The 13,437-nt window shown below is 46.7% G+C and overlaps 1 protein-coding gene across 1 annotated transcript in view; it reads right to left on the minus strand.

Annotated features, from left to right (window-relative positions):
* Window positions 1-5,918: 5,918 nt before the first annotated feature.
* SNAP29 (synaptosome associated protein 29) overlaps window positions 5,919-13,437 on the minus strand; it is a 31,975-nt gene continuing 24,456 nt past the window's right edge. Inside the window, exons 4-5 of the mRNA XM_003801682.3 lie at window positions 13,040-13,138; window positions 5,919-6,204 (exon numbers count right to left, since the gene is read on the minus strand). Of these exons, the coding sequence (XP_003801730.1) occupies window positions 6,047-6,204; window positions 13,040-13,138 (257 nt within the window). The 3' untranslated portion in view covers window positions 5,919-6,046. The remainder of the gene's footprint in view (window positions 6,205-13,039; window positions 13,139-13,437) is intronic.

Consider the following 13,437-nt stretch of genomic DNA (forward strand, 5'->3'; position numbering starts at 1 on the left):
GTAAGGGTCATTTGTTGTTTGAAATTCACATATTGGTTTGCTTTTCCACAATTGGGGCCATACTGTATCATCAGTTTAATGTCCGTTCTTTCCTTATAATATTAATCTTGCATTATCCTGTATGCTGTTTGAAAACTTTTCATGGCTGTTATTGCAACTATGAGTGAACCTACTTCATCATCTCCCTAATCAGTTAGGGTGTTTGTAGGTCTTTTTTTGCCTTTTATAAATGATGCTCTGATGTATCTGTATGATCCTTTCAAAATCTGGGGCTTTGTGCCCATAGCACCGTGGTTACAGCACCAGCCACATATACTGAAGGTGGAGGGTTCACCAGGCCAGGTAACCAACAATGACAACTGCAATAAAAAAAAAAAACAGCTGGGCGTTATGGCGGGCGCCTGTAGTCCCAGCTACTTGGGAGGCTGAGGCAAGAGAATCGCTTAAGCCCAAGAGTTGGAGGTTGCTGTGAGCTGTGACGCCAAAGCACTCTACTGAGGATGACATAGTGAGACTGTCTAAAAAAAAAAAAAATCTGGTTATGTCCCTCTTGTGTTTTGAGTCCATCACTGCCTCCTTATCATTGAAGGTCCACGTTCTACTCCACAGTGAGGCCCAAAAGGCCTCTCACATAGGGACCTGCCAACCTTCCTGCGTCATCTGACATCCATAACCCAAACTCCAGCCTCTCCTCCACCTGCAGCTCCCCAAACGTGAGCCACCTTCATCTTTTCATTCTTGCTTCTTCCTCTGTAATGCCCTCTCCTGTGTCTCTCCAGAAGTCCACTGCCCATGTTCAAATCCTCATCATTCCTTATTTATAATGATGCCCAAGGATGATATCCACTAAAACCTAGTAGTCTTTGGGACATGGGCAGCTATCAGCAACTGTCTGCTGACAGATAAAAACTTCCAAGATGGCCTAGCCTAGCCTATAGGTTCTTCCTCAGAGTTTCTGGATCTAGCAGGAATTTTTAGCCTGTGGTCACACACAAAGATGGAGGCAGGATAATGGAGCGAGAGAGAGACCTGGCCTGCTCTCCTTTTCTTGGCAGGCTGCAATATTGCCAGTGGCTAGGAGCCATGATAGGAAACTCACTTCCAGAGTACAGTGACCAGCTTTCCTTCCTCCCCAACCCACAAGAATATCTTCTCACACTCTGAATAGGGGGTGGTAAACTATGGCCTGTGGGCCAAATGTGGTCTGCCCTCTGTTTTGTACCTCTTGTGAACTGAGCAGTTTTTATAGTTTTAAGTGGATGAAAAAAAAGAATAGTTTTTTTTTTTTTTCTTTTTTACTTTGTTGCCCTTGGTAGAATGCCATGCCATCACAGCTCATAGCAACCTCCAACTCCTGGGCTCAAGCGAGTCTCCTGCCTCCGTCTCCCAAGTGGCTGGGACCACAGGCGCCCACCACAATGCCTGGCTATTCTTTTTTTTTTTTGGTTGCAGCTGTCATTGTTGTTTGGCAGGCCCGGGCTGGATTCGAACCCACCACCTTAGGTGTACGTGGCCGGCGCCTTAGCCACTTGAGCCACAGGCGCTGAGCCTGTATGGTTATTTTCAATGAATTGGTAGAGGGGATCTTCCTTGTTGAGTCTTTATATTTGGTCCTCAGTGGCTTGATGGCACCTTTAGTCCTATAAACATCCAGCCTTCTTGGAGCCTTTTCATCTGGTCAGTCTTCCAGGCTGCCTTCTACCTCTCCATGCCCCTGCAACACTGTCTAGACCAGAACTTCACAAACTTCTTTGAAGAACTAGAGAGTCATTGTTTAAGGCTCACAGGCTAAACCATCTCTACTGCAGCTATTCCAGTCTGCCACTGTAGCACAAATGCAGCCAAAGACAACAGTAAGTAAGTGAGAATGGCTGTATTCCAATAGAAATTAACTTACAGATACTGAAATTGGAGTTTCAGACAATTTTTACAGGTCATGACATACTATTCTTAGGCCGGACCCAGTGGCTTGCACCTGTAATCTCAGCACATGGGACACCAAAACGGGTAGATTGCCTGAGCTCACCAATTTGACAAGACCAGCCTATGCCTAAGCAAGACCTCGTCTCTTAAAAAAAAAATAGCCAGGCATTGTGGCCTGTAGTCGTAGTGACTCAGGAGGATGAGGCAAGAGAATTGCTTGAGCCTAAGAGTTTGCAGCTGCTGTGAGTTGTGATGTACTCTACCCAGGGGGACAGCTTGAGGCTCTGTATCAAAAAAAAAAAAAGAAGAAGAAAAGAAAAGAAAAGAACCATGTAATAGACAAAATTGGATTAAAAAAGAACTTCACATTTTATTTCATAGAATATGGTCATTTTTGAGTTGATCACATGAAGGATAAAACCTGTTCTGATACAGATTGAACAAAAGACTCCACCTCATTTCCATGTAATGAGCACTTTTAAGGATTAAGCTCCTCATTTCATACATAAGACATTGCATTAATCAGAGCTGAAGGTGCTTAACATTGGAAACTTTGAAAATTATGCAGAAAAGGCCTATATGGGCCAAGTACAAGATTAATATTAAATTGCTGTAGTGTACACTAACATTACATATTCACAAAAAGAAGGTAGATTAAAATGCACTGATGGTTTTTTTTTTAACAGCCTGAGTCAAATTTAGATCTCCTGTCCTACATAATGCAAAAAAGACATCCACAAGGTAATTCCACTGCTAAATTACGTATTACCAGATGTTAGAAATAGTTTCCTCAAAGGAGAATGCACTTATTTTTTAAGTTAGTAGCACACTTAACATAACCAAATGTAAGTTAGAAAAGCTACTTTTTTGAAGGCACAGTTTGTTCCTAGCTGAACTATGGAACCAAAATCTGCCTTAGGGGCTCCAACTGGCAAGAAGGATGAGTTCACTGGTATTTTCTGTGGTACCAAAGCCATCCTGCAGACACCCCTAGCCCTAGCACCTGTGCAGGTCTCAGATGTATCTAGTCTAGAGAGTGGCACATTTTCTTTTTGATCATCATCATCATGTGATGATAATGGAGCCATAGCAGGTCTTCCTTTATTTTCTGTGAAAATGCAAGCAAGCAACTCTGCTTTATAAAGTAGCATCAGCAACAGGTCCTTGGGGGGAATGAGGGTGGGGGGGGAAGACCAACAGAAGGCAGTAGCCATCATGTAGATTAGGGAGAGAACTTCACCAAAGGGCTCAGAATAAGAGGGTTTAAACAAGAATAGAACACCATGTATGATGTTCTCTAATGTGCTGAAGGCAGATAAATTTCTAAAAAAACTGAGGGCAACTTTCTATATACTTGGGGTAGAAAAACCAAAGACAGGGAAGGTACACAAATATTTTACTTTCTTTCAAGTCAATTAAATCACTAATCTCAGTATGCAAACAGAAGGCCCCAGAGAATGTTTGGCAGTGACCTTTACATGTATTTATTAAAAAAAATTAATTTAGGTCTGAGGTACAATGAGCAGTCTCCGTGAGTCAGTTATACCTGATGATTAAAAAAAATTATGACATTCAGGGAAGGTGTTAAGAGGAAAAAACTGGAAAGAATTAGGGTGGAAATGTATAGGAAGGCTGCTCTGCATTCTGGTTTCATGCTTTTGAGCAGCCTTTTTGCTAAAAGACCCATGAACTAGCTTTGTTTGGCCTGGGTATTATGTTTAAATTTTTCCTTTTACCAGTTGTCAAGAGACTAATGCTGAAGTTAGATAAACAAGCGTCTAATTTGATAACTTTTAATCAAGTCCTCATACCCTAGGATGGCTGTAATGATGTGGATTGGAATCCCTGAGGTAGCTAGAATGTGACCAGTGTGCACAGAAAGTTTGCCTATGGGGTTGTCAGTACTTTAGGAAGGTCATGTATCATGGATGGGAAGTTTTATCAACAAATTACAACATAAAATGCCGCACTAACAGTGGTTTTCTGTGTTGTGAAGAGCTGTTTATAGGCTGTAGACTCTAAAGGCCAGTGCCATATTTTAAGGTGAAAGGCACTGTTATTTTAAAATTTCTAACCTATCTTATTATTAAAATCGGTCCCTTTCACCATCTTCACAATATATATATATTTTTGGCCAAGGCTGGGTTTGAACCCACCACCTCCAGCGTACGGGGCAAGCGCCCAACTCATTTGAGCCACAGGCGCTGCCCAATCTTCACAATATTTTATATATTCTTTTAGAGATAGTCTCACCTTATTGCCCTTGGTAGAGTGCCCTGGCGTCACAGCTCATGGCAACCTCCAACTCCTGGGCTTAGGCGATTCTCCTGCCTCAACCTCCCAAGTAGCTGGGACTACAGGTGTCTGCCACAATGCCCGGCTATTTTTTTGTTGCAGTTTGGCCGGGGCTAGGTTTGAACCTGCCACCCTCGGTATATGGGGCCGGTGCCCTACTCACTGAGCCACAGGCGCCGCTCCACAATATTTTATTTATTTAATTTTTTTTTTTTGCAGTTTTTGGCTGAAGGTGGGTTTGAAACCACCACCTCTGGCATATGGAGCCGGCACCCTACTCCTTTGAGCCACAGGTGCTGCCCCTATTTTTTATTGTTTTTAGACAGAGCCTCAAGCTGTCGCCCTGGGTAGAGTACTATGGCATCACAGCTCACAGCAATCTCCAACTCCTGGGCTCAAGCAATTCTCCTGCTTCTGCCTCCCAAGTAGCTGGGACTACAGGCGCCTACCACAGTGCCCGGCTATTTTTTGGTTGTAGCCATCATTGTTGTTTGGTGGTCCTGGGCTGGATTCAAACCTGCCAGCTCAGGTGTATATGGTTGGCTCCTTAGCTGCTTGAGCCACAGGTGCCAAGCCCATCTTCACAATATTTTAATTTATTTTAAAAAGATATGGGCCATGTGGCTTCAAATATTTTGTTGGAATTACCAACACCAATCAGTTTTATTACAGAAGTAAATTTTAATTAATGCTTCTAAATGATTCCATTTGTAAAATGAAAAAAGAGAATAAGCTGGGCCAGGTTAAATGATAATAATGGGGCTTATTTTCCCCCTTGGCCAAACCCTTCTGTATAGTCAGCATCAAATGGGTGGCAGAGAACCAAGCAATGATGTAAGAAGTGCAGCAGACTGGGTGGGAGTTATGTGCAGGTCAGGAGGCCCCAGTTATGCAATAAACATTCCGCCACACCAGGCCTTGCTGATGGTGATTTCTAGAAGGGTAGAGTGGAGGATCACTGCTTAGAATATCTGTGTGATATTCTATTTCCACAATGTCTACAAGACCTCTGAATCTGTCAACCAGACGGCCTTGAACTATTGAAGAACCTATTCCCAGCCACGAATGGAGAGTTCAAGATGAGAGCAGGTGGGGAGGCAGGGCTCAGCAAATTCCCTACACAATTCCAGATACCACAGTGAGCAGCGCTAGTCTGAAGCCTGCTACTAAGATGCATGCCAAGGATGGAAGGCAGGAGGGGAAAAGGTGACACCTGTCAACAAAAGAACAAACAATGCAACACATTCTATTTCCAAATCTAACACTAATCCTTTGGGGGCCAAGGGGTGAGAGGATCATTAACAATGCACTTAGAGTATGTGTGTACGCCTGTGCGCCTGTGTGCAATGCCTTCTAAACAAAGGTCTCGGGAGGACCCTCCCTAACCAGTGCCCGGTTCACATGTTCCTTCAGTGTCTCATGCTGCCCCTTAACATGCTGACTCAGAGTAAGGCTGAGGAGAGAGAACTACAGCAAATAGGGAAATAAAGGTTTGCAGCTGTAAGACTGAAACTGCCCGTCTTTCTATGCGCTAAGTGAGAATGCAATTTTTCCTTCTCATTCCAGCTTGGTAATCAAAGGCCCCAGGTATTCAGGGTGACTGTGCTCAGACGATAACCATTTTGCTGACAGAACTTAAGAGAGTAACGTGTTAGCCCCAGGAAAAAAGGACACACACTTCCTTATTAATAAGAAAAATCTCTTAAGACCCACTCTAACACTTGCAAACACAAATTATATACTAAAACAATAAATGAAATTTCTTGGAAGTTCAAAAAAGATCTTTCAAATCTTGTCATCACAACGGAGTAGAAATCCTTTTCTGTCTTTAGAGTTGTCGAACTTTTCTTTCTGTGCTTTTTATATTGATATCTAACTTGTCCACTTTGGTTGTCAGTCGGTCAAGAATGTCGTCTTGCTCCTCAATTTCCGTCTGCATCCCCAGGGCTATGCCTTTCAGACGGCCCAGTCCCAGGGACAGCTCATCTGTGGGAGGAGGAGATGACAAGCAGGCCTGAGTAATAGTTATGGCACCTGGAAATGCTGCTTATTCCTACCAGGGGCTCAGCAACATTTGCCTGAGCCCTCTTCCTCATAAGGTAGACTACTCTCCAGGGCTTTGGTTACACCTCCCAAAACATGTGCAAATAAAAAGAAAATCTGTTTATTTAATATAAAACACAGTGTCCTTAATGTGGAAGCCATCTCCCGTACTCCAAGAAAACCAATGTTTATATGATGGTGTCCGTCCTACAATATTTTATTTATTTATTTTTTTATCTTTTTTTTTTTTGGCTGGGGCTGGGTTTGAACCTGGCTACCTCTGGCATATGGGGCCAGCGCCCTACTCCTTTGAGCCACAGGCACCGCCTTTTGTTTGCTTATTTATTTATTTATTTATTTTTTGAGACAGAGCCTCAAGCTGTCCCCCTGGGTAGAGTGCCGTTGCATTACAGCTCACAGCAACCTCCAACTCCTGGGCTCTAGCGAGTCTCCTGCCTCCGCCTCCCAAGTAGCTGGGACCACAGGCGCCCGCCACAACGCCCGGCTATTTTTTGGTTGCAGCCGTCATTGTTGTTTGGCAGGTCCGGGCTGGGGATTCGAACCTGCCACCTTAGGTGTATGTGGCTGGCGCCTTAGCCGGTTGAGCTATAGGCACTGAGCCTGCTTATTTATTTTTGAGACAAAGTCTCACTATATCGCCTTTGGTAGAGTGCCGTGGTGTCACATCTCACAACAATCTCAAAACTCTTGGGCTTAAGTTGCCTTAGCCTTCCAAGTAGCTGGGACTACAGGCACCTGCCACAGCACCCAGCTTTTTTTGTTGTAGTTGTCGTTGTTTAGCAGGCTCAGGCCAGGTTTGAACCTGCCAGCGCCTTACCCACTGAGCTATGGGTGCCGAGCCCCTACAGTATTTTACAAAATGCATACAGAACTAGTTTTTGAGCTGCCTTTGGATCTTCTAATCAGTTTCTGCACATTGCAAGATCAGTTATTGTCTAAGGAAAAGAGAAGCACAGAAAGGCCTTGGGAACACGTTCTCTTCCCAAATGCCATGGTCACACTAGGAAAGATACATTGGACCCTGGGTTCATCTTTAGGAGCAAGACCCCCATCTCAGGAGGCAGAATTCAGCAGTGCTGCCTTCTGTCCTTCCATCTCTAGCTCCCTAAGGCTAAAATCAAGCATAGACCAGGAATGTCAAAATAATGGGATCATCACTAGAAGCACCTCTGAGAGACAGACTTGGGAAAAGCCCATACAACCAGAGCCCCTGTACCAGGCTGCTTCAGTCCTGGGCTCCCATCTGGAGGAGGCTATGTCCCCAAGTTTGCTCTGCAGGTGTCAGGAGAAGGGGGCCTCCGTCCCTGCCCTGCTCTTTGGTGTGCTCTGCAAGAAAACACATGAACTACAGGTATTTCCGGTGGACACAGATGCTGTGAAAACCCTTTTCTTTAGTTATTAAATTCACACTTTCCCACACTGTTCAGTCATTGCTACCTCTTCTTGGACCCATGAACACATGGCTGCCTGGGATATGCTGGGTTAATGCAGCTCACATTCTCCAGAACCAAACAGGTACACTTCCCTTGCTCACTCTGTGGTCTCTGTACAAGCTGAGTGCACAGTACCCTGCGGCCCAGAGTCCCTGTGTCAAAGAACAAAGTGCATGGGTGCTGGACTCCTTCAGAAATGTCACTGGGCTAAAGCTCCAGGCAACCTGGAGCACTCAGTTTTGGCAAAGGCTCTCTTCTTGCAGTAGGGGCACTATTATTGCTGAAAAATCAATCCAAGCATGACAAGTGACAGCCTCATTTCCACACAGAGGAAGGAGGATTTTAGGTCCATTCCTCTAGGTCTGAGCTCAGACCTTGACCCTGCTCCTCAGTGTGCTCTGGCTCAGGTGAGCACCCTGCAGAGGAAGGTGACTGGGAGCAGCTTGGCCAAAGTTCACTACTGTAGCAGCTACAATTAATTTTTTTTAAAACTAGTATGAAGAACAACTACAATTCTTGAGTTATTCTACTTCCCTTCTTAGGCTTTTCAGGTATTTATAACATTTTCCTTATCTTTCACAAAGTTGTAAATCAATCTCACATTTGGTTTTAATAAGGATAATGTCTATAAGGATCTGTTTGGCACAAGATGATGTGTAGAGAATTGAGGGTGGGGCAGAAGGGAAGAGACATGCCCAGGGACTCTAGTGTCCCCTGGAGGGGCTGCACCAATTGCAGACATAAAAGTCTTGACTTAGGCTGGGGGGTGGAAGGTGGTTTACAACTGTAATCCTAGCAATCTGAAACGACTGAGGTGGGTGGATTGCTTGAGCTCAGGAGTTTGAGACCAGCCTTAGCAAGAGTGAAAAACATAGCCAGATATTGTGGGGGGTGCCTGTAGTCCTAGCTAGTTGGGAGGCTGAGGCTAAGCCCAAGAGTTTGAGGTTACTGTCAGCTAGGACGCCATAGCACTCTACTGAGGGCGACACAGTGAGACTGTCTTAGCACCAACAACAAAGTCTTGACTTGGCTCGGCACCTGTGGCTCAAGTGGCTAAGGCGCCAGCCACGTACACCCAAGGTGGCAGGTTTGAATCCAGCCCGGGCCCACCAAACAATGATGGCTGCAATCAAAAAATAGCCGGGCGTTGTGGCGGGCGCCTGTGGTCCCAGCTACTTGGGAGGCAGAGGCAGAAGACTCGCTTGAGCCCAGGCGTTGGAGGTTGCTGTGAGCTGAGATGCCATGGCACTCTACCCAGGGGGACAGCTTGAGGCTCCTGTCTCAAAAGAAAAAACAACAAAGTCTTGACTTAACTGATTCTGCCAGGGTGTACAGTAAAGTTGATGACTGTGGTGTATGTATATGTGCATACTGGAGATGGGGAGCACGTCCAGGGTTGCTTTCTGTGTTTCTACTAAGAACAGCAGCCCAGAAAAGAGCTAGAGGGAAGAGAGAAGAGGTGGGACTTCACAGGCCTTCTTACTTACAAAATTAAGTATATATCACTAAGAAAAGGTTAGAATACACAATTACTTAGCACTGGCACCAACAGTACCATGAAGCAAAATAATTTTTTTTTTTTTTAGTCTTTGGCCATTAATCTTGAGTTTATTGAAACCCATGACCTTGTTGTGTTCTACAGAGAGTAAAACCTGGGAGGTTGGCCCAGACCTCAGGAAGCTTATGGGGCAGCTGGGATAGCAAAGGACAAGTAAATAGGTAGGCTGAGATAAAAAGCATGATAAGATAAAGCCATCAGGCAAGGGCACTGGGGGGGGGGGGACTTGCAGGAATCCCTGAAATGGGGGGAGGGTGCGTTAAGAAGAAAAGAGTGTGGCTCCGTGCCTGTAGCTCAGTGGCAAAGGCCCCAGCCACATACACCAGACCTGGCAGGTTTGAATCCAGCCTGGGCCTGCCAAACAACAATGAAAATTACAACCAAAAAATAGCTGGGTGTTGTGGTGGGTGCCTATAGTCCCTGCTACATGGGAGGCTGAGGCAAGAGAATCACTTAAGCCCAAGTGTTTGAGGTTGCTGTGAGCTGTGACACCACAGCTCTCTACCCAGGGTGACATAGTGAGACTGTCTCAAAAAAAAAAAGGAGTGTGAGCAAAGGTGCCCTCCCCTGCTGCTGTGGGCAGCTAGTCTGGCCTATGTCAGCTGGGGAGGCTGAGCTCTCAATCAATTGTCTGGTTTCCACCCTGGCCCTCCTCCTGCCTTAAGCTGCTATGTCCTGTGGGGACCTGCACAGACTGCAAGTCCTTAGTGCCAACAGTGTACCCTCTGCCCCCAGTGGTGGGCAGGGCTCAATCCTTCGATGTGCCTCACTTCTTGAATTCAGCATCTTACTGAGGTCCCCCCTACCTTCGTAACTAGCAGGTACCTTTGATACCAACAGCCCCAGCCATTCCCTTCTCAGGCAAAGAGAAGGCTTTCAAGCCCCTTTGTCTCTCTCCGCAGTGGTCAGATCTGGGGAGACACGCCTTCTGCCTGGAATTCTCTGGCTTTAGACGGGAGAGTCCAAGAGACAGAAGCACGAGGCAGCTGTCCAGGGCTTCCCTAGGCTCTGAGGGCAAAGAGCAGATGGGGCTTGGGCGGAAGCCTGAGGGCCTAGAGACTGCCAGGATGGGCCTCTCCTGCTGCTGGAGGCTGGCACTGCCTCCCAGTGGGCAATGGCCATGAAGGTCTGAAGTGTGACGATTCACACATAGGGTGATAGAAATAGCTGTGGGTGGTAAAAACAAAGTTCTTTAGACCTTGTGCGGTGGCTCACGCCTGTAATCCTAGCACCCTGGGAGGCAAAGGAGGTTGGATTGCTTGAGCTCGGGAGTTTGAAACCATCCTGAGCATGAGTGAGATCCCATCTGTAAAAATAACCAGGCGTTGTGGTGGGTCCCTGCAGTCCCAGCTACTTGGGAGGCTGAGGCAAGAGATCACTTGAGCACAAGAATTTGAGGTTGCTGTGAAGTATGATGCCATGGCACTGTATGGAGGGTGACAAAGTGAGACTCTGTCTGGAGAGAGAAAAACAACAGGCTCGGTGCTCATAGCTTAGTGGTTAGGGCACTGGCCACATACACCGGAACTGGCAGGTTTGAACCCGGCCCAGGCCTGCCAAACAACAATGACAACTATAATAAGAATAATAAAAAATAGCCAGGTATTGTGGCAGGTGCCTGTAGTCCCAGCTACTTGGAAGGCTGAGGTAAGAGAATTGCTTAAGCCCAAGAGTTTGAGGTTGTAGGTTGTTGTGAGCTGTGACGCTACAGCACTCTATAGAGGGCAACATAGTAAGACTCTGTCTCAAAAAAAAAAAGCAAGTTATAGGATGTGGTTCAGTGGTTAGGGCACTGGCCACGTACACTGAGCTGGTGGGTTCGAGCTTTGCCCAGGCCAGCTAGAACAGTAGTGACAACTGCAACCAAAAAAAGGAAAATGGCTGGGCATTGTGGCGGGCGCCTGTGGTCCCAGCTATTTGGGAAGCTGAGGCAGGAGAGGCTCTTGAGCCTGGGAGTTTGAGGTTGCTGTGATGCCACAGCACTCTAGGTGGGGTGATAGCTTGAGACTGGTTCAAAAAAAAAAAAAAACAACAACAACCCAAGATACAAATATATACACAACTAAATGATCCCAACTATATTTGGCGCTGTTTGTACCTATATATACGAGTACATGAGAAGGAGAAGGAACTACACCACATTAGGGGCACCGCTGGACAGCAGGATGATGGCTGTTTACTTTCTATAGTGAACCAACATAAGCAGAAACTAAGGTTAAATGTTATTAAAAAGAAAAACGGTCTGCCTAATTTGTCATCCATGTGTAGGCTCAGGGCTACAGGAATGGAAATGGCTCTGAGCGAGAGGGGAAAGGAGCCCACCAGTGTGTCCCCTCTTGTGAGGATGTGCAGGAACAAGTCTGTGCAGGGATACCCAATACACATCTTCATGAGTTTCAGGTCTGCCTTTCCCTAGATGTTTTTAGAACAGGGGAAACTGGCTCGGCACCTGTGGTTCAAGTGGCTGAGGCACCAGCCACATACACCTAAGGTGGCGGGTTCGAATCCAGCCCAGGCCTGCCAAAACAATGACGGCTGCAACCAAAAAATAGCCGGGTGTTGTGGCAGGCGCCTGTGGTCCCAGCTACTTGGGAGGCTGAGGCAGGAGACTCACTTGAGCCCAGGAGTTGGAGGTTGCTGTGAGCTGTGATACCACATCACTCTACCCAGGGGGATAGCCTGAGGCTCTGTCTCAAAAAAAAGAACAGGGGAAATTTTATTATTTGTCATGCCAACTGTGGCTCCTAACAGGGGCTGGGAGACTGAGAGTCACCCAGATGGAGACTCTTGTCCATACTGCAGCAGGACTAAGGTGAGAGGAGGCAGCAAGTCTGGAACACACATTGAATAAATCCATGGATGCGTTCACTGGCCAACTCTAACCTAAACTTCAAGTAACTGACTTCTCCCTTAATCCAGAAAATAGTCACTTGTGCTTGCCTGCTGGGTCCTGGGGTAAAAGTGGTGACAAAATGGAAACATCCTCATGTTCTCTTAGAATTCACAACCTGGTCAGGAACACAGTGGACAGACCAGCCAAGTGCCTGACTACAAGGGGCTAGGGCAGCACTGTGGAAAAGGGCCCAAGACCATGAGAGGAGGCCACATCAGTGCCACAGCTGCCACACAGGAAGAGCCACCTGCAGAGTGGGGAGGATGGATGCCTTGGGCAGGAAAGAACTCGCATCATAAGGCCTGTGTGAATGTACAAGGGGAGGAGGGGAGGACAGCAAGGCTTTAAGTGTGTGTGTGTGTGGGGGGGGGGTGTCATGAGAGTTTCAGAAGAATACGCCACCCTGCTTAAATTTTGGAAGCTCACTCTAATGACTGTGTAGCCAACATGCCAAATGCAATACAAGTGTTAAGTCTTCCTCAGGCCCAGCACTTTCCAGCCTTCCCATCAACCCTCAGGCAGGCTCCATTTTCAGAGGCAGCCCATCTCAAAGGGGGGAAAACCACCGTTCCAGGTGGGAAGGACAGAGCAAGTGGTCACATCTAGCTTTCACTGTATGGTCTCTCAGGGACTTCTGGGCCCCTGCTGCTGTCATAATCCAAATGACAGGTAGGGACAGCTTGGCTGGACTAGAGACAGGAAATGGAAAGGAGACAGTTCAGAGACAGTGAGGTGGCAAGACGGACACAACTCAGAGTGGATTGTGACATGGGGCCAGGGAGTACTATACAGGAGGCTCTGTGCTAGCTGTGCTCAGCTCAAGCTCAAAGAGGACAAGTGGCTCATGGAGGATGGCATGACTCTTGGTCTTACCCAGGTTGCTATCGATCTTCTGGTGATAGGCTCGAAGGTGTGGGTTCTTTGGATAGGCATCAGTGCTCGCAGTAGAACTAGCTCCTCCAGCAACAGTGTCTGAATTTAGAAATATCAGAAGAATGATTAACTGATGTCCTTTGAAATGCTGCTTCACAAAATTAATCTGGACAGTGGGTGGAAGGAATGAGGGGTTAGTTCTGAGGCCATCCAAGGGACAAGGGTAACATGCATAGAGGGGCACAGGGCAGGCTCGTGGCCAGAGGGGAAAAGATGCTTCCATAGGGCTCTGGCTCCCTTCAGCCTTGGGAGGTCAAAGATCTTCTCCTGGCTCAGCGCCTGTGGCTCAAGTGGCTAAGGCGCCAGCCACATACACCTAAGGTGGCGGGTTCGAATCC

The sequence above is a fragment of the Otolemur garnettii genome, unplaced genomic scaffold (assembly GCF_000181295.1).
Source record: "Otolemur garnettii isolate 467f Iridium unplaced genomic scaffold, OtoGar3 scaffold00218, whole genome shotgun sequence".
NCBI lineage: Eukaryota > Metazoa > Chordata > Mammalia > Primates > Galagidae > Otolemur > Otolemur garnettii.